General features: G+C 31.7%; 6 protein-coding genes across 10 annotated transcripts; 2 read left to right on the top strand and 4 right to left on the bottom strand.

Moving 5' to 3' along the window:
* Positions 1–289: 289 nt before the first annotated feature.
* Positions 290–2366, bottom strand: LOC109601920 (rRNA 2'-O-methyltransferase fibrillarin). Its single transcript, XM_020018226.2, has 3 exons — positions 2216–2366; positions 1170–1555; positions 290–1110 (listed from the first exon to the last, which is right to left on the bottom strand). The coding sequence occupies exons 1-3, from the start codon at positions 2226–2228 to the stop codon at positions 529–531; spliced, it is 981 nt and encodes a 326-aa protein (XP_019873785.1). The 5' UTR covers positions 2229–2366; the 3' UTR covers positions 290–528.
* Positions 2357–3663, top strand: LOC109601917 (ribonuclease H2 subunit C). 2 transcript variants are annotated; one of them, XM_049963223.1, is made up of 4 exons: positions 2357–2374; positions 2431–2739; positions 2803–3035; positions 3374–3663. In XM_049963223.1, the coding sequence occupies exons 2-4, from the start codon at positions 2586–2588 to the stop codon at positions 3398–3400; spliced, it is 414 nt and encodes a 137-aa protein (XP_049819180.1). In that variant the 5' UTR covers positions 2357–2374; positions 2431–2585; the 3' UTR covers positions 3401–3663. The 2 variants fall into 2 exon arrangements, with proteins under 2 accessions (XP_049819180.1, XP_019873782.2); XM_020018223.2 differs by lacking the exon at positions 2357–2374 and having other exon boundaries at positions 2399–2739.
* Positions 3664–3760: 97 nt separating this feature from the next.
* On the bottom strand, positions 3761–6039 carry LOC126264523 (transmembrane channel-like protein 7). Of its 2 annotated transcripts, XM_049962863.1 has the most exons (3): positions 5937–6039; positions 5760–5777; positions 3761–5596 (listed from the first exon to the last, which is right to left on the bottom strand). In XM_049962863.1, the coding sequence occupies exons 1-3, from the start codon at positions 5985–5987 to the stop codon at positions 3869–3871; spliced, it is 1797 nt and encodes a 598-aa protein (XP_049818820.1). In that variant the 5' UTR covers positions 5988–6039; the 3' UTR covers positions 3761–3868. The 2 variants fall into 2 exon arrangements, with proteins under 2 accessions (XP_049818820.1, XP_049818821.1); XM_049962864.1 differs by having other exon boundaries at positions 3761–5773; positions 5937–6012.
* Positions 6040–6253: 214 nt separating this feature from the next.
* Positions 6254–9908, bottom strand: LOC109601921 (transmembrane channel-like protein 7). Its single transcript, XM_020018227.2, has 4 exons — positions 9509–9908; positions 9278–9459; positions 8906–9135; positions 6254–8838 (listed from the first exon to the last, which is right to left on the bottom strand). The coding sequence occupies exons 2-4, from the start codon at positions 9438–9440 to the stop codon at positions 7000–7002; spliced, it is 2232 nt and encodes a 743-aa protein (XP_019873786.2). The 5' UTR covers positions 9441–9459; positions 9509–9908; the 3' UTR covers positions 6254–6999.
* Positions 9909–9968: 60 nt separating this feature from the next.
* On the bottom strand, positions 9969–11826 carry LOC109601922 (CDK5 regulatory subunit-associated protein 3). The gene is made up of 2 exons (XM_049963812.1): positions 10722–11826; positions 9969–10669 (listed from the first exon to the last, which is right to left on the bottom strand). The coding sequence occupies exons 1-2, from the start codon at positions 11728–11730 to the stop codon at positions 10140–10142; spliced, it is 1539 nt and encodes a 512-aa protein (XP_049819769.1). The 5' UTR covers positions 11731–11826; the 3' UTR covers positions 9969–10139.
* Positions 11827–12249: 423 nt separating this feature from the next.
* LOC109601926 (protein dopey-1 homolog) lies at positions 12250–23723 on the top strand. Of its 3 annotated transcripts, none has more exons than XM_049963811.1 (18): positions 12250–12774; positions 12827–13016; positions 14837–15002; positions 15058–15247; positions 15304–15479; positions 15531–17256; positions 17364–17620; positions 17676–19406; positions 19466–20261; positions 20536–20714; positions 20770–20962; positions 21016–21189; positions 21248–21581; positions 21635–21787; positions 21849–22038; positions 22404–22418; positions 22783–22914; positions 22971–23723. In XM_049963811.1, the coding sequence occupies exons 1-18, from the start codon at positions 12628–12630 to the stop codon at positions 23338–23340; spliced, it is 7119 nt and encodes a 2372-aa protein (XP_049819768.1). In that variant the 5' UTR covers positions 12250–12627; the 3' UTR covers positions 23341–23723. The 3 variants fall into 3 exon arrangements, with proteins under 3 accessions (XP_049819768.1, XP_019873790.2, XP_049819767.1); XM_020018231.2 differs by having other exon boundaries at positions 12253–12774; positions 22747–22914; XM_049963810.1 differs by lacking the exon at positions 22404–22418 and having other exon boundaries at positions 12255–12774; positions 22747–22914.
* The last annotated feature ends 181 nt before the right edge of the window (positions 23724–23904 follow it).

Genomic DNA, 23904 nt, shown 5'->3' with positions numbered 1-23904 from the left:
ATTTTCGTGTTGAAATAAAAATCTCAAGTATATTCTATAACAAATCTATAATTTTTAATTAATTTACTTTAAAAAAGTTCTTGATGCTAAAACAATGAAATTCTGATTGAGATCGACAAGTTATCAAATATTTACCGTTACATTTAAACGAAAGATCTTTGAAATAATTTTTACAGTACTCATTCCTTCTTCATATTTTAGAACATTGTTCTGAGCCTTTCATTATATTTTACGTAATAATACATCTTTTAGTGACTCCTTCAACAAATTAAAATGAATAAAAGTCAGATTGTTATTAAGATATTGTTTATTAAACAGATTATCTTTTATAAAAATACAGAACTGAAGCAAATATATATATTTCTACTATCAAGTACATAATGGAGAAGTTCATACAATTCAAGATAAAATTTGTACAATATAAAAATCAATCAAACACTATATAAAGTGTTACATTTAACAACATAATTGATAGTCAAAATGAAATTGTGTCACCTATTCTAAAATCACTTACACTAATTATCAAAATCAGTTTTTGGGTGGTGGTCGATAAACACCCACCACAACTGCATGATCCCTTTCATATGGTTCCAATGTGATCTGTTCTTGAGGTTTCAACTTATCAGCTAACAACTTTTTAACCTCTGATGCAAAAACAGCTTCTGGTTGTGCTGTTGAATCAATACAAGATGCTTTAATTGAAATTACAAAATGTCCACCATTTTTAAGGAAATATTGAGCGTTTAAGGCAACTATTCTGGCTTGGTCAGGTTGCGCAACATCGGCAAAAATTGTATCAACCATACCGATCAACATCCTGTATTTATGAGGGTGTCTGGCATCTTCAATGATTGGAATTATATTCGTACGTTTCTTAGCTACATTTATCAGATCTCTGCCTGACCTGTGTGAAAATTCAACAGCATACACTAATCCTTCTGGCCCCACAACATCTGATACATGAGAAACAGTTGTTCCAGAAGCTGCTCCTAAGTATAATACTTTACTGCCAGGTGGCATGTGGATTTGGTCAACACCTCCCAATATAGCTGCAGCTAATTTACTTCTGAAAGGATTCCACACTCTGTATTCTAATTTGTTACCATCAGTCTGAAAAATTATATTATATAAACTAAACATATAACAAACAGTTCTATACAAATACTAACCTCAACAGAAATTCTTTTTTCTCCATAGACCTCAGATCCTGGCACAAAATTAAGTGTAACCAAAGCATCCTCTTTTCCACGTGCAATAAAAACTCCCTCGTGCCTATGCGGTTCAATTACAACGGTTTTGCCTCCCTTGAAGCCACCACCACCGCCTCCTCTTCCTCCGCGACCACCGCCGCCGCGTCCACCACCTCCTCTACCACCTCCACGGCCACCGCCGCCTCGGCCTCCGAAACCGCCTCGACCACCACCTCCTCCGAATCCTCCACGGCCACCGCCACCTCCAAATCCTCCACGGCCGCCGCCACCTCGACCTCCACCACCGCGGCCGCCGCCGAAGCCTCCTCTACCGCCACCGCCGCCGCGATTGCCTGGTGAAAATCCTGGAAAATTATTAATTTTGATAAATTACAATTAAAAGAATTGTTTGTGTACTATGAGCTTTTGTTTTTTCTTTAAATTTGTTTTCAGTTTTGCCCATAACTGGTTTACTATGTTAGGAATGCGATAATCAGCTGATTTTAGTCATACATCTTCTCTATTTCGGTTTAGTACACGCAGACTACCAGTAAACTGTTGTAGTTCACATCAACATCAATTTTAAAAAATTCAATATGAAATCTGCTAAAACGCGTTATTTAAAAAATAAATAAATAAACCATATTTGTTTTCATTTAATAAATATTATATAAAATTAGTTAATAAATTGTCCGAGAAATACACGTTACAATACCATAAAATAAAGTTTATATTTATTGTATTTAATTCTTAACCTAACCATGACCCTATTACACTTTTTAAAAACATTCCGCGTTCTTCTGGTACTAGTAAATTGCTTCAATTTCAATGCATAAATAAAAAATAACAAAAAAATACATATTTAAAAGAAAATAACAACGAAAAATTATCTCGGAAACAATTTAAACTAATATTAAAATTGTGCACGTGTCCGGCATCAAAACCAAATTTTTATTTAGATAATTAGCGTACGAAAGAGTGTAATAATAACAACATTTATAACACTTATTTATATAAAGACTCACCTGGTCTACCCATGTTGTTCCTTTAATATATATTTAAGAAACTATAAAAAATATAAACTCGATACACACTAGAACCACGTGCGAATGAGACGCGTCCCTTCTAACCTCACAGTACACTTCGACTTCCAATGCTGTCAACTGCAAGAAACCACGTTGTTGGTGAGTAAAACAAATCCTCTAAATTTTAGGTCTAAAATTCACCAATTCTTTTTAAGGTTTAAATTAAAATTGATTTACTTACTTCTATTGGAAAATATCGTTTTTCAACGTATAACAGTGTTTTGTTAAACCATTTTTTATATCGAAAATTTTCGTTGCCTCAGACGTATCTGTAGGTAGTAAGTTTGGAAATTTTTATTCAAAAGTAAACATGGCTACTATACACATCCAGAGCGGGAAAAATAATTTAGATACCAATGCCAGTGATAGTAAAGTACAAAGTGTACCATTTACAATACACGCAGACTGTGATGCTCAAGTAAAAAAGTATTTTGAAACCAATGTTAAAACCAAAGAGGATGGAAGTAAGTGAACATCCAGTGCATTTGATGGTTGAATATTTGGATTATTATTCATTTCTTTTGTAGCACTCCAAGGTTCATTCAGGGGATATCCACTGAGAGGTGAAAAAATTAATTTACCAGATGGATATGTTGGTGTTGTCTTGCATGAAAGTATTCGGCCTGCCACTGAGAAAGAGGAAAGGAAGTTTTATGTTGTAAATAATTTTAAGTCCATTACACATTGGAATTGGGACAAAATTCCCAGCAAAAATGATGCTATTAGGCAAGCACTAGATTGGCTTGAGATTGCAGAAGTAGTAAGTGTTATTACCTAATTATTTTTCCAAATTTAATTAAAATATACAAACATTTGGGAGCAATTTCAAGTTTCTCTTAAAGAAAATACAACCCTACAAATTTATAATCCAAAAATTGTTTTTTCTCAATGTAAAAAGTTTAATAGTTTAAAAAAACTTGCATAGAACATTATTACTTAATTATTTTTCCAAATTTAATTAAAACATAAAAATATATATTTCGATTTTCTTTATTAGAAAACATGCTCTCAAATTTTTGCCACCTGTATTAGAAACGCCTTGTAAAATTATTTTAATTTTTAACAGACAATTGTAACTTACAATTTTGTATTTTTCAGCTACATAGTCCACTGGTTGAAGAATGATTAGATAAATTAAATCTCCATGAATCAAAAATTGTGCCTTTTTGTTTAGTAATTAGTTAATTTAAAACAATATAATACTTTTAAATTTTAATTGATTAATACCATAAATATTTGTTTAGATGTATCATATTCATTTGACTTAACTACAAAGATTTTAATTAATATTCCTAAAAATCTGTATATATAAATAATATAATGTTATGTATACTACAATATGTATTCCACCCTGAAAATGTTTGAAAATAAGTTAAGTTTTTAAGTTACACGTTGTTTTATTTTACATATAAAATACACAACCACAAAATAATTGTTTTATTACATTTATTCAATACGTAACATTATTATAACATTTAAACCACATTAAAATTTTCATCAAAATCATCACAAATGTTTACCAACTATACACTAGATTAAATAAATTCACTTCATAAAAATAATCATATCAGTGAACAAAAGTTACATATAGATTCAATAATTTCTTTTGTCTTTTCTTTGTCTGAGACGACTCTCACGAAGCAACTGATGTTTCAGATAACTAACCATGTGCTTATTGGCGGCGTTCACTGCAGTATAATAGTATAAAGCCAAACATAATATTAAGAACACGGGAATTGCAAATGCCGCAGTTGTCACAAAGTAACTGATATCCTGAAACCAATTTGGGCTTGTACTTATTAAGTCTGTTACTAAATCCCAAATTTTATTTTGGCCTCGGAATGGACCGCAAGTTGTTGATGGTGTTATATCTGCAATTGACAATGTGAAGGGCAGAAAGGCAAACAAAAATGATATTAACAGTACAAACATGAAGATTGAGTTTGATCTAGATGCCCGATACAAAACGGCATTGGGAATGGTGTTCACTAAACAATTGAACTTTTTAATGTAAAAAAGTAAAAAGAAAACTATAGATGCCATTGCGGATAGAAGGGGTGCATAAAAGAAACCAAACCAACAAAGCGTTTGTGAATAAACAACATCAAGTACATGTTTGTTAAGTTCAAAATTTTGTTGAGTTAAAATGGTTACAATTTTATTGTTACTATTACAATGTTGACCCAACAAAGATCGTGGGAAGTTTACAAAAAAAGTTAAAAACAAATGTGTAAGGAAGTCTGTAAGAAGTAATTTATAAATTTGTTGGCCCACGAAAGTTTCCCAACAATCTATATTCTGATTATTTTGTATTTGGTCATACATAGAGTAATATAAGACAACAAGGGAGGCCAAACGTAAACCTATTGTGCGGTACAAAGTAATATTTAATTCGTTTTGTGATTTATACCCTTCAAATTGAACGATTTTCTTAAAAATTAACGGCACAATCATATTTAAACATACTATACAAAGCGATGGTAGAAATTGAAAAATGAAACTTAAAAAACCTTCTGAATTTGATTTAAGTTCTCGTGTTGAATAATCAAAAGTGTAATAGATTGCAGCTCCACTTAAGCCTAATATTATAATTGTAATTATCGTTGAACACGTTCTAATAATGTATATTCTAGACATTTTTTTATTTTCATGTATCTCATCGGCGGATTTGAGAGTTGCCTTGATTTCATTTAACAATGTTCGATGTTTAATTTTCGCCGAGTTTTCTTTTTGAATTGAAAATTCCCATCCAGCAAATATCAGACTGCCAAGTTGATAGAATAAATCTTCTTTATACGCCAATCCCTCTTGATATCCTTTTACAGCTGACCGGACTATGCTGACCCATGAGAGCAAAAAGTATAATATCATTATACTTAAGTAAACCATGGGCAAATTATAATACATTTTGTTCGAGCCTGACCAGAAACAGAAAATTCTATTTGGATAAAAACCATAAAACAGTGCGGTGTCTTCCATTATGCCAGTGCCTTGAAACAAATCGGCGAAATGAAAATTATTGGTTACCGATTCATTGTCGACAATTGTCTCATTTTCCCCACAATCCCCAGTGTCCTTCAAAACCACTGTGGGAACGGTTATCATAAAAAATATGGTTACAAATGTAATTAAATTAAGGAAAAACATCCACTTTAACAATAAAAAGTATGCTACAATAGCAGTCCCATGTTTTCCTTCAATTTTTTTTAAAGAAGAATGCCAAAATTGGTATTTGGAAATTGTGGTGTGCACGTTATTCACAGTCGCAGACCATTTATTTGTTACAGTGTTCCTATTCCGGTGGGCATATTGAGAATTGAACTAGAAACACAATTTTTAATTTATATTACTCTATAGTTTCGGTGACGATATATTGTTATTTATTATTTACAAATTATGGTTTACTTTGCCAACCAAACATTTTTCACAATAATAAAAAATAAATAACAACATTTATAATAAAATTTAAATTTTGTATGCTTACTTGGGAATAAGAATCTTCCTGAAACAAAAAAAATAGAGTAATAATATAGAACGAACATTATTAGTAAAAAGTATTATAGTAAATAAAGAGAACCGTTTTTTGACACAAAATTTAAAAATCTTAATATTATTAAATTTATTTATGCACGGGTAGAAAATAATAAATAAAAATACCCACTAATAATATACGTTTCTGACTGAGTGGAGCAGCTACCTCCCTAATGTCCATCTTCGTTTAGTTGCTCACCACATCAAAATTTTAAGTTTCGATTACTATTGACACATTTTACTTCTCTAATCTACTAATTTTATGATGATATGATACCTAAAATTAATTCAATGTTATCTTATCTAGGTCATAAAATGATATTGTTTTTATATTTGATTTACTTTTGCACTATTTAAAAATAGACAAAAATCTTTGTCTATTTTAATAAATAATATATAGGGGATAGGAACATTACCACTGGAACTTCAAAAATAAAACTGCATATATACAATATTGTGTTTTATTTGGATTTACATAAATAAATACTTATGTGACTAGTAACAAATAAATCGGATATTTAAAATATATTGTTGGAATATATATATATAAAAAGTATAATTGCAATTTTATATCCTAAAAATGCAATTACTTTGGTATATGACTTAGAAAAAATCACAAAATATAAAAAATCATTAAAAATTATACGACCAGAGGTTGTCTGAACACCTAAAATGATTTGTATAAGTGGCAGGTTCTGTTTAACAATTGGCAAGAATAAAACTTGTTCCAAATAGTTTTGTATTAAAAAATAAATAATAATTTGGTCAAATTCTGAGCAAATTTATGTAAAAAAAGTAAAAACTGCCTAAATTACCAGCTAAAGCACCAAATTGTTTTCATCTAAATATGATATTATATGTACCTAATTTATATGTACAAATATATACCTGTATTAAAAATTAATTTTAAATGCAGTTGTGATGATATAAGATGAGAATTGATGATAGAATTACAACATAGACATCCCCGGGTATTTACTTCTCTACAGCAACGTATATGTTTCATATACAATTAGACATTAACAAATATTTACTAGAAATAATTACAATTACATAATAAAAAATTTGAAAATTCAATCGATACTTGTATATATAAAATTAGCAATTTTTCTGCATAAATTATTAAATTAATACAAAATGTAAACTTTTACAGTGTGGATGTCTACTAATTTTAAAATGATGGGAATACACATTTAATTACTAGCGGATGTATTCCTTTCTGGTTCTCTAATAAAGTCGGATGTTCTTTGTCTTTCTTTCCTTCGAGATTCACCCATAATTTGCTTTAATTTATTGAGTAAAAACTGCTTATCATGCCCTTCTAAAACCAGCTGATTTTTTAACACAATCACCATATGTCTGTTTGCAGCGGTTATAGCAGTGTAATAATATAATAATAGAAACAGCATGACGAACATGGGAACTGCGAAAGTGGCAGTGGTTAAAAAGTATGAGATTTTCTGAATCCACTCAGGAGTGGAATTAAATAACATAACAATCAAGTGCCAAACAGACTCTTGACCGCGGAAAGGACCACATTCTTTAGATGGTTCCATTTCAGCAATAGAAAACGTAATAGGTATAAATGCAAAGAGGAATGACACAAGTAACACAATCATAAACATGGAATTTGATCTGGAAGCTCGGTATAAAACAACACTGGGTGTGCTGTTTGTTAAACAGGCGAATTTTTTAATGTAAAACAACAAAAAGAAAACAATTGACGCCAGAGCGGATAAGAGAGGTGCGTAGAAAAACCCGAACCAACAAAGTGTTTGCGAATAAAACACATCGAGAACGTGTCTATGAAGTTCAAAGTGCTGTTCAGTGAGCGCTTTAACGATGCCACTATTGAAATGCTTTGCCAACAGGGCCCTCGGAAAATTGACAAAAAACGTAATGAAAATGTGAGTGGCAAAATCAGTAATTAACAACTTATAAATTTGTTGTCCCACGTAAGTTTCCCAACAATTAATTACTAATTTATCACCCTTTATTTGTTTATACAAAGAATAATAGAGCACTATCAGAGAGGCTAAACGTAAAACTATTGAGCGTAGTAACGTAATTGTCAGTTGATCATAAAATCTATATTTCTCTAGATTCACAATTCTCTTAAAAATCTGTGGGACAACCAGATTCATGCACACTATACAAAATGATGGTAAAAATTGAAAAACAAACTCGAACTGTTTCTCTTCCGGTTGTAAATTGTCCAGTTTATACGCAGAAAAATTGAAAACGAAGTAAATCGCCGTGCCACAGAGTCCCCAAATGAGTAGTGTGATTAGGGAAGCAAATATTCTCCAAAATACGATTTTATACCGTTTCGTGTTTTTGATATCTTCTTCTTGTTTGGCCGTACCGAGGGCCCCCGTAATTGCATTTAACAACGCCTTATGTTTTATTTCTGCCGCTTTTTTGTTGTGAATACAGAAATCCCAACCGGCAAATATCATGTTACAATATTGATAAAACTGACCCTCATTTTCAACCAATCGCTCCCGGAATCCATGAGCGGCAGAACGCACCATATTTATAAAAGACATCACAAAATAAAGAATCATTATAAACAAATATGCTAATGGTAAGTTGTAATACATTCTATTTGACCCCGTGACATAACAAAAAATTTCATTTGGATAATATCCATAAAATAAGGCAGTGTTTTCTATGATACCGGTACCCTGAAATAAGTCGGCAACATTAAATGGAGGCGTTGACGATTCATTAGTTTTAAACTCTGTAATGTTATCATTACATCCTTCATCTTCCTTTAATACAAGAGTTGGCACTGTTATGAATAAAAATATACTCGCAAATATCGTCAGATTTAGGAAGAACATCCATTTCAGCAGAAGAAAATACGCCAGCACACCGTTTCCGTAATTCCCTTCGATTTCCTTCAACGACGATCGCCACAGTTGCAGTTTTGTGTGGAATTCGTTGAAGCTTTTGTTAGTCTTTATCCAGCGTTTTTTCAATTTATACTTCGTATCATCAACGCCTCTCTGTCGAAGTATCGGTTGGGACTGAAATCGGGAAAATTACACATAACAATTTGTTTAAAATATTAAACAGAATTTTTTAGTTACTAACCAAAAGTTCTGCCTTTCGTTTTCTCTTTTCATCCATTCGAATTGGTAATTCTTTTATCTCCATTATTTCCTTCCAAGTTGTTTGCTCATTTGGAAATTCTTGAGATAAATCTGGCATTGTGACCATAATATCTTGACCAGATGCTCTTCTGTGTTCAGTCAAATCTCTTTTCATAGTTTGTCGTCTGCCGGTTCGATAATCATGAGTTCTCAATCGCAAGGTAGTTCCAGCTAAATATTTAAATATTAGATATTTATATAAAAAGAATCTGACACCTAGTTTATTTGAACTTTTTCATGTTAGCATTGGATAAACACCATAATTCTCTTAATTTTTGAAACACCCTTAACAAGTATGTATGTTATCACATACCTGTTCGTGATTGTTTACTTGGAAGTAATGTAGCCAGCTGACTAGGATCTTGTGGCATTACTTCTTCTGCATCCATGGGATATCTTTCTTGATAAAACTCGGCTCCAGCAGGTTCCCATCCCTGTGAGCGAGTGTTCTTCCGTTTTTTATCGCCCCCCGACATTGTTTAGCTTATTGTATCACTAAAACACTTAGCTAATTAACTAACATCCATTAGTTTTTGTAATATACCTTTCAACTCATGTTACTGAATGATAACACGTCAGGCTAGTCATATTTGTTTGTCGGCATATTGTTTTACGTTTTATGACCAATTGATAACTGTCAAAAATGTCACGATTGAGCTTTTGGCAGTGATTCTTGGCAAAGCTCAAAATGCACCAACCGAATGTCACAAAAGCTCTAAATGATACCAACTTAAAATTTTTATCGGAAAATTATCACCAACTTTAAATTATTTGGTACAGTCAATGTAATAATTATGCTTAACAAACATTAAATTAATGACCCAGTTAATATATGTATATAACAAATATAAAATTTTTGAAGCCTTTACACAAAATTTAATGTAAATTTGGAACTTAATTATTTATTAAACAACGCCCCAAAAATTTGCAGTGTTTGGTAGAATGATAGAAATTGCCTTTTAAACACGTTGTGTAATATACTTATTTAAAAATTAAACATCATATTGTTGCAAAATTTTATTTGAAATTTACTTTAAATATACAGTTAATTTATATTCAAAGGAAATTTACTCCTAACAAGTTGTCAAACTCTTAAATACAAACATATTTAATATACAAATTACATTTTTTTCATATTTAACAAATTTTATGTTACAGTAAATTGTAGGTTTAAGTTATAACATATTCACACCACCAATTATATTTACAATTCTTCCTTTGTACTTCTTTGAAATATCTTCTTGAATGTGTTTTTGCAATTCCTTTGTTTTATCTATTAATAGTTTGATGACAGGATGCAAACTTCTCTCTTCCTTTCTCAAACTATTAATTTTTTCCTCCAGAAGTGCTTTATTCGATTTCATCCTCTCACAATTAGACAATTTTTGCTTTAGGCTAGCAGTTAGTATATCAACATATTTGTTTGAATGCTTAATATTATGTAAATGCTCTACTCTTTTATTAGTCAACTGGTTCAGTGCAACATTTACACAATCAATTAAAGCAGTAATACTTTCGATTGTCTGCATCTGAAGGATTGTGGGAGCATCTTGCATGTGGGTCATAGCCAACAAATCAGATTCACTTGCCATCTCAAACAAACGAATTTTCAAAAATGCTTGAATCTCCATTAAATTGTTGATAATTTGTTCTCTTGTTTTAGGATTGTCCAAAATTGTTAGGGCTTCTTCTCCTCTAGCAATGCCTAGAATAGATTCAATTAAAGGCTTGATAAGCATAAATAATAAATCACTTACCTCCATCTAAACCAGACTTTTCCAAAACAATGCCTGACTCTTCCAAATTAATATCAACATGATTGACTATTTCAAATTCTTCTTCTGTATTTAAATTTCCCCAGTCAATGTCTCCTTCAGCACCACCAAAGTCAATTGTATTATTTGTATCAATGTCTCCAAAGTCAATTTCATTTCCATTATCACCAAAATCTATATCTCCAAAATCAATATCATCCTTTTTTGCTTCTTCTTCAATTTGTATGTTCACCTTTTCTTCTTCTATCCTAACAGGCTTTTCTCCATATGTATACTCATATGTTGTGGTGTTACCCTTTTCAACTAAATACTTCAGAGTACTTAATACTTCAATGTTTCTGTCTTTACTTGTTAAAAATTTTGTGAATTCTGTATACAATTCAATAGCTGGTTTAACAATTTTAATTTTCTCAGATGTTTCTTTATATATTTTAGGCAACTCATCCAATAAACCAACTAATTCAGATTTTATGTTATTCCCAGGAATTCCCAACTGTTCACATGCCATATTGAACTCCTTTAAAGCAGTTGATTCAACTTTACTATAATCTTTGATTTTCTTTTCACACTCCTGTTGAGATTGCTCCAGTTTTGTCACTTGTTTTTTTAAACCAGGAATTTCATAACTAACATTTCTCATAAGCATCTGAGCTGCTTCAGCCAAATACAAGTTGTCCTTTTGGTAACTGGAAAGTATATCATTCCAATCTTTCATTCTTTGGGAGCCATACCGACCAAATAAATTCTTTGTGTCAACCTCTGTTTCCTTCAAGATATCAACTATTTTTAAACAGTGGAAATAATTAATATGCTGCCCAGATAAAAGTTTTATAATCCCCTCATGGGCTGGCATGTCTTGTATAGCTGAATTAATCTTTTCTCTTACTTTTAGGATGTTGTTTTGCCAATCTTTGTTAACATGTCGCCTGCTAATAAGCCAGTCCAACAATTTCGTTGTGTTAATATCAATAGGAATGTTCTGCTCATCCATTTTGTTAACTTAATAAAGTATGTTAAGCTTTAAAACATATGTTTACTTCCTAACGTCACATTCACAAAACACCAATTTGTCACTTGCTGTCACTGCTACTTACAATGTTGCCAAGCATTGTTAGACAGTAGACTTAGACACTAAAATTAGATTCTTACAAATGCTTATTTTTAATTTTAATAATTGTATTTTACTTATTTATTTGTTACGTATTTTGTAAATAAATATATTTTACTTATTTCTTAGTGCTGAATTCAGGGTTGGACTATGTTTTACACTGTTAAATTATTCAATTTTCTACTTTGTTCCAACGTGTAATTAGTAGATTAGTATATTGAATGTAAAAACTACATTCGCGATAACTTTGTGTTTATAATTGTAAATTCCATGTAAAGAAATTAAATAAATTTAAATATAATAAGATGGAAAATAATTTCCGTCAAGACGGTACTGGAATCAGAACAGTCAAAACAAACCTTATAAAATAGTTTTTACTAATAAGGGGCCCCGTTTTTCGTGTGTATGATAGATTGAAATCGTGCAAAATGTCATAACATAGAAAATTAGTCAAGCTGAAATTCTTTATTGTTTTTAGTTATTTTAATAATAAGCTTGTGTAGTGTGTGATAGTGCTTTGTAATGTAAATGGACGAATACGTTTCGTTGGTGAACTTTTCTTCTACACGTCAACTCATTACTCAATAATTTATAGTGAAAATAGTATTGTTTACCAGACTTTTTAAAGGGTAAAATTTTAAACATAGCTATTTATAGCGATATTTCGTGGTCTATATTTAATTGTCAAATGTCAATATAGTTAATGCAATGACAAAATATTTAACAAGTGGTCAAAATTAAATTTTCCTTCTGAGTGAGAATAATCAACAATCCACCAAAATGACAACATTTGAGAATGAAGAGTTTGATTTAATGAAAGATTCGAAATATCGAATGTATGTAGCTGCAGTAGATAAAGCACTTAAAAATTTTGAATACACATCAGAATGGGCTGATCTAATAGCAGCTTTGACAAAACTAAATAAGGTACAATTAATTTATTTAGCTATGATACCTATTGAGAATTGAGTTATTATAGGTCTTATCAAGTTATACAACAAAATATTCAGTAATACCAAGAAGAATAAAAATTAGCAAAAGGTTAGCACAATGCATGCACCCAGCCCTTCCATCAGGAGTACACTTGCGGGCTTTGGAAACATATGATTTAATTTTTCAAAGCATGGGACCAGACAAATTATCTAGAGAATTGTTTATTTACAGTGCTGGTAAGTACATTTTTATACTTATTTCAATGTAAATAAAATATTGGATTTTGAAAAATTAAACTAAATAATATGACCAAGCTTAAAATATAGTAAGCATACATAAGCAACATGTTTAAAACTGTTAAATGTTAATTGTTGATACTGAAATAGTATGTAAATTAGAATATTTACAACTAAACATTTAAAAGATTATACATATAATTATACTAATTTGTATTCACTAAAAAGTAACTTAAATTTGTTGGTAATTTGTAACTCTTACATAAGATTTATATTCACTTGGTATTTAGCATAATTATTTACCTTTTGAGAAAATGTATCAACCTATGACAGTTTCATTAAATTTTTAACAGTAATAGAAACGTTAAAATGATATGTTAAAATGTAAAAAAAAGTATTATTATTCATTGTTCAAACAAAAGATTCAAGGAACTTTGCCACATTACTTAAATACAAACAAGTTTAAGATAAAATAAGAAACAATGACCTATATTTGATTTTAAGCATCAGTCTAGAGACTATTATAAAGTATTTAGAAATTAGAAATTAAATTAAAATTGCTTATCAAATAGGCATAACAATTTTAAATATATTTAAATATCAGTTTATCAAGTTTGTAATTAGTATTCAATCACCATATTCGTCATTCAATTATTGTTATAAGAATGAATTTTTCGTTTTAAATGCTATTTTCATAATATTATTTTATATATTTTAAATAAAGTTATAGAAGTAAAATAAGAATAATAATTATTAAATAAATATTCTTATCGCAGTCAGATTTTTAATATATACTAAAATTTAAACATTTGCATATTTCGATAGTCTATACCAAAACAATACTAAAAAATTTCAAATTAATAGCTGTGATTGAAAATGTATTTGATACAAATTGACGATTAATGGTTGTGATGTACCTTTTGGGAATGGGAATAAACGGAGTTACTTACGCTAACGGGCTGCCTCGAAAGAGGGTCGATCATCTCGAAGAAGAGTTACAACAACTTGGCAGCTACTTTTTGATGAAGAGGAAGGTGAATTATATGGACTTGGAATGGCATTTTAGCTTTGAACTCGTTTTTCTCGAAATTAAATTTTTCAAATGCAGCTGCTGTACTTGTAACCCGAAGAAAATCGCTTAATTTTTTTTCTGCTTATTTCTTTGTACCCTCCACTTTTTCTTAAAAAATGTAATTTTGGCAGGTCAAAAGTTATAAAATTCGATACTTTTTTTTAAATAAAAAATATATTTTATTCCATATATATTATCGACACAAGATGTATAAAATATTATAACAATTTTTTGGCAAATTATCAGCAATTATAATGATTATGAATTTTAAAGGAACATTTTTTGAATTATATCTATATAAATATTTTATCATTTCCTTGTAGATAAAAATTCGACTTAATCTTGATTTGTGCATATTTGGTATTATACCATAATGACTCATTTATATCAATAATGGAATATTTTCTTATCACCATTTATAAATCTAAAAGTTAAAGTTAAAGCGTTAAAGCAATTAATGCAAATATTTATTTTTCTCAACATTCGTGTTCTATGAAAGATTCTCGATTAAACGGCGATATCGTATTTTTGTAATGCATTGCAGTTCATACATATCGTGACAAAATTAAATTGACCCTGTTTGATTATAAGTCAACTATGTTGTCGCATATTGATTTTTATATCCTTGAGTCTTATTTAATTACTAATGAATATTTATGATGAATTTCTTCATTTCTTTCAGTACATTTTACCATTGTTATATTAATCTAAAATTTTAAAAAATGTATCTCGTGTATTTCCGTTATAGGATTGTTTCCGTTAATGGGACATGCGGCAATGAACATAAGACCAACATTATTAAAAATATACGAGACTCATTTTGTCTCAATAAAAGAGAAACTTAGGCCTGCCTTAGCTGGTTTTCTTAGCGGTATTTTACCAGGTCTAGATACAGGCTCAGATCACTACGATAGGTATTTTAATTATACTTAAGGTTATGCACAAACTACCAATAAAAATCATTTGTAGAACGACAGTATTATTAGAAAATGTATGTGAAGGGGTTGGTCCCGCGTACTTTTACACATGTATTTGGCAATGTGTTGCAAACAATAGTCCCGTTAGGTTACCAGCTATTAGTTATATTTTGGCTCATTACAATCGAAAATTTTCAATGGAAGACCAGTTACATCTAATAGGACAAGATGTGGGATTGATGGTAAATCTCTAATAATTATAAGCAAAACCTTCATTTATATATAATTTTTATTAAAGGTCAGCGGTTTGTGCGCTGCAGTTCAAGATACAAGCGTTTTGGTACAACGTTCCGCTCTAGACTTATTAATGGTGTGTTTTCCCATGAAAACCAAACAGCTGTTGTACGCAGATATGGTACAATTAGTTACTGCCGCACTGTACACCATTTTGAGACGTGACATGTCTTTAAACAGGTAAATAATCAGTACAATTAGTTACATCTGTTATAATTGTATATTTTTCAGGCGCTTATATTCATGGCTTTTAGAAACAGATCCAAATAACCCTGTTCCTTCAGAACTGGAAACGGAGCCACAAGCAGCTGAAAGCGTTGCTTATGATTTGTTAATAGACTCTATTAGAAACATTCTGCAAAAGTGTTGTACCGAATTGCCGTTGGATATCAAACCTTATAGATTACTGACGACGCTTTTCGATAAACCCCAAATCGGTCCTGTTATTTTGGATAACATCTTATACGACGTCTTCCGAACAATGTACTTATCTTGCCTATACCAACAGAAGCATAAAAACAGTCCTAGTAGATGCGTGTCCTTTAACGGAGACTTAAAAAGTCTCAAGCCTGAGGACAATACGTTAAACAAAGTTTTTGTGGCGAAAAATTGCCAAGAATTAGTAAAAAATGCTAACGTTCTTTTCAACACCCTGCAAAGTTATTACATTTGGTTGTATATAGAGAAGTTGTATGAAGATTCTGTGAAAACAATTAAAACTTACAAATACCGAGATAGATGTCAAGTAAACGAGATTGGAAGTGGACCTCCACATATTTTAGAAATATGCATTTTAACAGACTTTCTCCTGGATGTAATACCAGTAGAGAATTACACTAAAAGCACATCTAACATTCTACCGAATTTATTTACTAAAATAATATCAACTTTAAGATCAAACATCAAAGAAGTCAACCAATACGAGATTACACAGAGTTTACAACTGTGCTTGAAAATTTTAACTAAGATCCAACCAATTTCTCTAGCAGACATTCCATCAGACAGTGCCGAAACCAAAAGTATATCTCTTCCACCAGAACACTTGCAAAATAGTTTGGATGGTTCGACTGTTGAGGAAAAATCCGAAGATGATAACAGGACATTAGAAAAAAGCAAGTCTGATTCAAAAATTAACGAAAACCTCGAGAAGAACGAACTAACAATCGACGATAACAGCCGGGAGAGGTCGTACAGCAATCAAATGCTTAAGAATTTGAGAAAAGAAAAAACCAGCCCTAAAATTGAAAAAAAGGCCAAAAATAAAAAATCGAAGTCCAGCTCGAAACTTTACGACTTGAAGAAAGAGGATCAAAGTGAACTGACGGAGACAGCTATTCCCGAAAGCAAAATCCAGGATATTGTGGAGACGCCACTAAAAATGGCTCAAATCGAAAACAAGTATTTCATAAAATGTCTCGAGGAATACAAGAATTTCTATGTGGATTTCATCAAATCTAAAGTATTACCTAAAGTTGACGTGCACGAGTTTTTCAAGAAATTCTTGTCTGAAAAGAACGAGGACACGAAAAAATTGGAAAAATTATTGGATAAACGCCTAAACAACTGTTTAGATATAAAATTCACAGTTATGCAATACGTTCCGAGGAAACCAGAATTTTCCATGGCTAATATTTCGTCTGAAGATAGCGTCTGCGACTACGAATCGTCAATGACCATCGCTTCTAACATCCTTTTGGAATTCTCTGCGTTTCCCAATTTGTTGCAAGCTTCTAAGGAAAAACGTTTGCCAATGTGGCTGATTACGTTGATTGTTGCATCTTGTTGCAAGGAGTCATCCAGAGATGTACAAATAACAGCGATGAACACGCTTTTAGAAATATTTAGTTTGGCGAAGAACCAGAATTATCAAAAAAGTACTAACTGCACTATTAATATTACAGGATTTTTAGAAAATGAACATGTGGTTTATATTGAAGAGAACACAACTATAATAGAGGTAATATTTAAATAATAGTAATAAAATGTTATTCAATTTTTATGGTTACATTATTTTTGCACATTTCATTTTAAGTTGAACACTATTATATATTTTTTTATTTACAGGAAATGTCGCAGATATTGTGGAATTATATAGGAATACTAACAAATCAAACACAATTACTTTTATGCGTGACTTTGTTATATCAAATACATAATACCTTCGACAGCAAATTGTTTGTAGAACAAGTAATAAGTCAATATTTATCTAGTGACAATATATCAGTTGGATACGTAAAACAATTTCTCTTATTATGGCATCTAGGAAGGGACTTAAACATAAAATTATCACCACACAAGTCACATATACGTAATTTTGATAGGTAAGCTTAAATTAAATATATATGTATATTTTGTCATTATCTTATTTAATTTTAGATCACTTTTAAATATACTAGATAATCTGCAAAATAAAGAGAAACCCAATTTACAGCTTTTGGCTGAATCATTTTTAACTCATAGCCTTTATCACAATGACATCGCTCGAATAATAAACCCTATTTTAAGTAAATTACTGGCTGCAAACACGGCCCGAATATCAATAAAATATGTTAACATTCACCACTCGGAGACTCAGGGAGAAAATAATATTAAAAATGACGACAAGACAGAAGACAAACAATCAAAAAAAATTATTGCAGTCAGTAACATCAACGGTAACATAATGTATCATGTAACAGATGGACCAAGTCCTAAACCGCCCAAGAAAAAATGGTTTGGCTTTCCTAAATCGGCCAAAAAATTTTCGCCCAGCGTTGTCGAAACGACCACAAGTTTTACGGAAGACTCAAGTATTATTACAAGGAAAAATAAGGATTTCAAAAATATTAGTGTGTCACCTAAACTTGAAAAAAGCTCTAAAGGTGTTAAGGTGATCATCAACCCCCTAAGTTCCAAGGAGATTTATCCTAATGGCCTGGACGGTTCCTATTCACGATTAAGTTCACAGCATTCGTCAACTGAAAGTTTAACTTCCAGTAATGACTGCACACCCCTTAGTAGTGAAGAACCGCTTTTGAGATCATTACCGTCTGATATATGTAATGGAGATCGAGATCCTGCGTACGATTCCATAAAATCCAACGCAAAAACCCTATGGGAATCTATGGAGCCCATTTCAGAAGGTATTAAGACCGAGAAAGTCAACGGTTCACTCAACAAAATACCAAAATCGCATAGTTTCGACGAAAAATCTTGCCAGACTAAAGACGAAAATTTGGAAAGTACTTTGGTACACAGTTGGTCTTATTGTATATCCGACTCGGATAACCTTAACGGGGAATTGGAGATCAGTCGTAGTGCCGAGGAATTTTTCAAGGGTGACAACAGTGTGGTCAACGAGATTCTCAACGAAATAATTAGCAAGGTTTGCGCTGAAGTGGATGAAGGCGACGAGGTTGATGTTCCCTTCCGCAATCTCAATAGGCCCACCGATTTAGATCTGAAATCGAAAACCAATTCACACATATCCAACAAATTGTACCCCATTCACAGTCACATATGTTTGTACTATGATAAATTCGACTCGAATCAAATTATATATGCTCTGATCACTCTGAAAAATTGTATTCTTGCTAATCCGCAGTTGTTTATAAAGTGTTTATCTACCAGTGGCATCAAAAATTTGAAGAACAACGATATTTTACATTTACTTGCTAGACATCATAAGTATTTTAAAGGTGGTGGATATTATGGTGACTTGGACCAAGATTACGTGAACCAATATCGTGGATACATGTTTTTGGATGTTATCATACACATTTGTTTGAATTACGCCAGATCCTTCTTTGCTATTATAGTTGAACCTGAAGAAATTTTCAATAACTTAAAAATTCAGTTGGAAAGTCTGGACATTTTGGACATAATCATTAGTAATCTGGCGAAAATGGTTGACGACAATTCCAAAGGATTCTCCAGTTACATTGCTGATTTGATGGTGAAGTGCAATATGAGGGAAATATTATTACACTGTATGTTGACGTCAGTGCGAGACTTTGATAAAGATATGACATTTGCCGAGGAAGTATTGTTGTGGAATCATTTTCAACTCTCTGGGTCTAATAACAGAATTGGCGAACATATGGAAGCATTTCAAATTCAAATTTTAAAGTAAGTCTACTTTTAAAAATTTTATTTCACATAAGATTCATAAAACATTATTTTTGCAGAGTAATAAAGTCATTAATTATCCTGGAACATTCGGTAACGTCGCAAAAAGCGGTAGTTTCCAACGGTGATCAAGCAAGTGTTGCCGGTGACCAACTCAACTACGCCCCACACGACCTAATCCCACAACAGAAAATTTTTCTATCATCGATCCGTAGTGCCCTCCAAAATTCTAATATCAAATGCCTTCACGAAAAGTGGCTGAATATGATATCATCATGTCTTCCATACTTCGGCGAAAGCCTCACCCAATTGTCAATCACTGTTATTCACCTGATTTGCAACAATATTGAACAAATCGCCCAAAATTACGGAAAATCGATTATCGAAGACGAACTGTGCGCAGACTATGCGGTGACCCAGCTAGAATCTCTAACTATATTATGCCACTATTGCCTCCTAGATTCGTCGCAAACGGTGAACCAAAACGTACCAGTAAATGCGACTACCCCGGTATCCAACCCTGGCGAAATATTTAACAATCTTGTTAACGTATTTTTTTCTCCCCTCAGCGTTGACGCAAACTTTTCGACCAAGCAAAACAGTGATCATTATCAGGCAGCACGTAAAAAGATCTTAAGTCACATGCCCCGTATTATATTGAGTGTTGCTAAACTTTGGCAAACAGTTGTCAGTCTAGAAGGCGAATTTAACGGAATTTATGGCAATTCTAAGTTTGTCAAACAGCAACTGCTCGAATTCCTAAGCCCCATTTCAGTCAATCATGGCGCCAGTTTCGTAGCGGCCATTGCGGTAGCGTGGCACGAACGGAGGAACCCTTTCTCCGGCGTGAAAACCGTAAGTTTGAATTTATCATTTCCTCTAAATTTTAACTTAAACTACTTATGTGATATAATGTTTGAACTCCTTCCAGTTGTTTGGAATAACTTTTTAATGTATACCTTCATTAAAAAACAACAATAAATTAGATCTATTGAGTGAAAAAATGATCGTAGATAAGGTAGAACTTAACCCATTTAACAGCTCATGATTTTTAATAATAATTCTTGGTCAACAACATACATTGCATCTTGAATATATAGAATCTAGACGTTTTATTTATTTACTCCAGGTCCTGCCAGAGCCGAATGCCGGACAAAACAACTTAGTCTATTTAATTTCGGCCATAAGAGTCATTCCATTGGACAATTTAGTACAAACAGTAACTTCTGTGATAAAAAACCCTCCTCAAACTGAAGATTGCATAACCGATATTAGCTTGGACGTTTCAGTTTTGGAATTATTTTACTGGTATGACTAGCTGCAAATTTATTTGAACGCCAACCACAAAATAATTTACTTTTAGTTACATGCGTAAAGCTTCGGCAACCCAACTTTCCGAGGCCTGGAGTTCATTGCTGGCACTTATAAGAGAAGGGTGTTCGTTGTCACCGCCTGCGCAGTTCTTGTTGTCGGCTTTGCTGCATGAACTAATGATAAAATGCTGTCCCTTAGAAGAAAGGAAAGATCAAAAGGACCTGCAAGACGTAACGGCCAAGGTATTGGATTCTTTCTCATGATGTAGTACATAAACTGCAGTGTATTATTTTAGCTTATTGAATGCGTGTCTCAAGTCTGCGGCTCGTGCTTGGAGCAGACAACTTGGCTGCGTAGAAACTTAGCTGTGAAGGAACAAGAAGATGAATCTGCCCTCGAAGCCAGTATTATTAGCGGTTCCTCTAATGATATTGCTTTCGTTAATAACTACAGTGTTCAAGCACAGCTGGTAAGGACATTTTGAAAACAAAACTACTTTGGAAATGTTTATTAAATATTATTTTAAGGTTCTGTCGGAAATATTGGCCCCCATTTTGGACATTTGCTTTGGATCATCGGAAAAGGACAAAGTCAACACTATCCTTACATCTCTCATGTATAATATTGTTCCTTATTTGAAGAACCACACTGTTCGTAACATGCCGAGCTTTTATGCTTGCTCTAAGCTTTTAGCAAGTCTTAGTAGCTACCAGTACACGAGGAAAGCGTGGAAAAAGGATATCTTCGATCTCCTTTTAGATAACTCTCTATTTCAAATGGACCATCAGTGCTTGAAGTTTTGGAGGACTATTGTTGATAATTTAATGACTCATGACAATACAACATTTAAAGACTTAATGAGTATGTGATCCTTATTCTTTATAATTAAAATGATTATATTATTGTTATTACAGGCAGAGTTACAATGACACAAAGTGGAAGTCTTAATCTTTTTTCATCCAGGGAACAAGAATATGAACAAAAGGCACAACTGTTAAAACGCTTAGCTTATGTAATATTCTGTAGCGAAATGGATCAGTATGCAAAATATATGCCTGATATTCAAGGTATTTAACAATTTACCTACGTTAATTTTCCAAATTAATAAAAACCAAATTATATTTCTAGAACAATTAACAACTAGTTTGAGGATAAATGTGCCCAATATACAGGCACAAGTGTTCCTTTGTTTTCGTGTTATATTGATTAGAATGAGTCCAATTCACGTGACGTCTCTGTGGCCTATAATCATCAGTGAGATGTTGCAAGTATTTCTTCAAATTGAGCAAGAATTGTCCAAGTCCTCGGATGAATTCAGGTCTGTTTTTTATTTATCTTAATAATTTTATTGAACTTAATACAAAATAATTAATTCTTAGTGTTATGTAAACGCATGAATATCATTTTAACCATAAATGTATTTTCTAACACTATTTGTTAATAAATAGTGGTTTAAATTTAAATACTTCAATATTTGAACCATTGAAATTTAATGTTGGGGCACATTACTTTTTTTGGGAAATTAAAACAAATTTTATAATAATTTGTGTGCTTATATTATACAATAGCTTTTGGATTACTTGCTTGAATTGTGTGATTTTAATAAATTATACATTTTAGCAACAATGTATATGTAAAATTAACAATTTTTTGTTTTGTTTTCGCTTGGTTGGTTCTTCACAGGCCCGTCAACAACAGGTAATTTAATAATAACTAACACAGACTAGAATGCGCTTATGTTTTACATTTTATTTGATTTATTATTATGCATGACATTATTATTTGATGAAAAACTATTTTTAATTGTATTACAGGTATAGATTTAATAGTTTTTCACCAAATTTTGAAAATTATTAGGAAACTAATTGCTTAATTTATAAACATTGTCACGGAAAATATGATTTATATGGTGGTATTCACTGTCTCAAGCTCTTGTGATGTTATGTTATTCCTATTATGAATCATCTGTGTCAGTGTGTTTGTTTTTTTCATCTTGTTATTATTTTGCATGCCTTATTTTTAACAGTGCTCACTTGAAACTAATGTCAACCTTGGATGCAAGTTGGGCAACAAACAGCAGCAATGGATTACACGCCTTGGGTCACCCTCACTATTTGAGATTGCAGTTATCTACTGCCAAACTATTGGATTTAGCATTGTTGTTGCCAGCTACCACCCTCCCACAGTTTCAAATGTGAGTTATTAATTTGTAAACTAGTGTCAATTTTATTATTTGTATTAATGGTACAGGTATCGATGGGCCTTCGTTGGGGACGACCTGGACCGCTTGAATCAATCAAATCAAATATCGTTTACTCCGCATGTTCATCGGATAGCCGAGTTAATGGAGAAACGTTTCACTGATACCCCGATTGAAACACTTCCTTTAAAACGGAACGAACTCTTACTTAAAATGAACACAATCACGCAATTGAAGGATTTACATGGCTTCTTTAAGACATTGAGCTTATGTTCTAACAGACATCGAACTGAGTGCAGCCGAGTCATATCTAATGATTATACTTTGTCAGACAGACAGTCCGATAGGAAGTTGGATTTGATTCTTGAAAAAATTGATAAAGTTATAGAAGAAGACTTTCTTGACAGGATACCCAGATAATTTCGCTTATGATTATCCAAAGAGATCAGTATTAAATGCAATGCATTTCATAGGATTTTAAATTATGTATATTCATTAATTCTTTATAAATATTTTTACTTGTTTACACACACTTAGGTTGTTTATATATTATATTGAGTTAAATGATAAAAGTTAATATATTCAAATATTTATTTTAAGATGTACCTAATTTTGTTTTATTGTTGATTTGCTGGTGCAATTTTATTGTAAATAATAGAATTTATAAGATTGTGATTTTATATTGTGATGTAACTAAGAACGTCGGCAAATTTTGCCTAATTGTTGTGCTATGTGTATTTTAACAACTTTCAAATGTAGTTAATTATACATTTTGCTACAGTAATAAATTATGTTGGGATAAATTTGTATTTTATTAGTATTAGAACCATTGTTTAAGAAAATTATTCTGTTCTGTACAGAACAGAAACAATTTTACTGATTGGAAGTTAAGACTTTTGGTAAATATGCGTTATTAGGAGAGAATTTATTTATTGTAACTATTTTAAAATAATTAATTTACATTAATACAAAATTACTTAATAA

The sequence above is a fragment of the Aethina tumida genome, chromosome 2 (assembly GCF_024364675.1).
Source record: "Aethina tumida isolate Nest 87 chromosome 2, icAetTumi1.1, whole genome shotgun sequence".
NCBI lineage: Eukaryota > Metazoa > Arthropoda > Insecta > Coleoptera > Nitidulidae > Aethina > Aethina tumida.
This window is presented reverse-complemented; position numbering and strand designations above follow the sequence as displayed.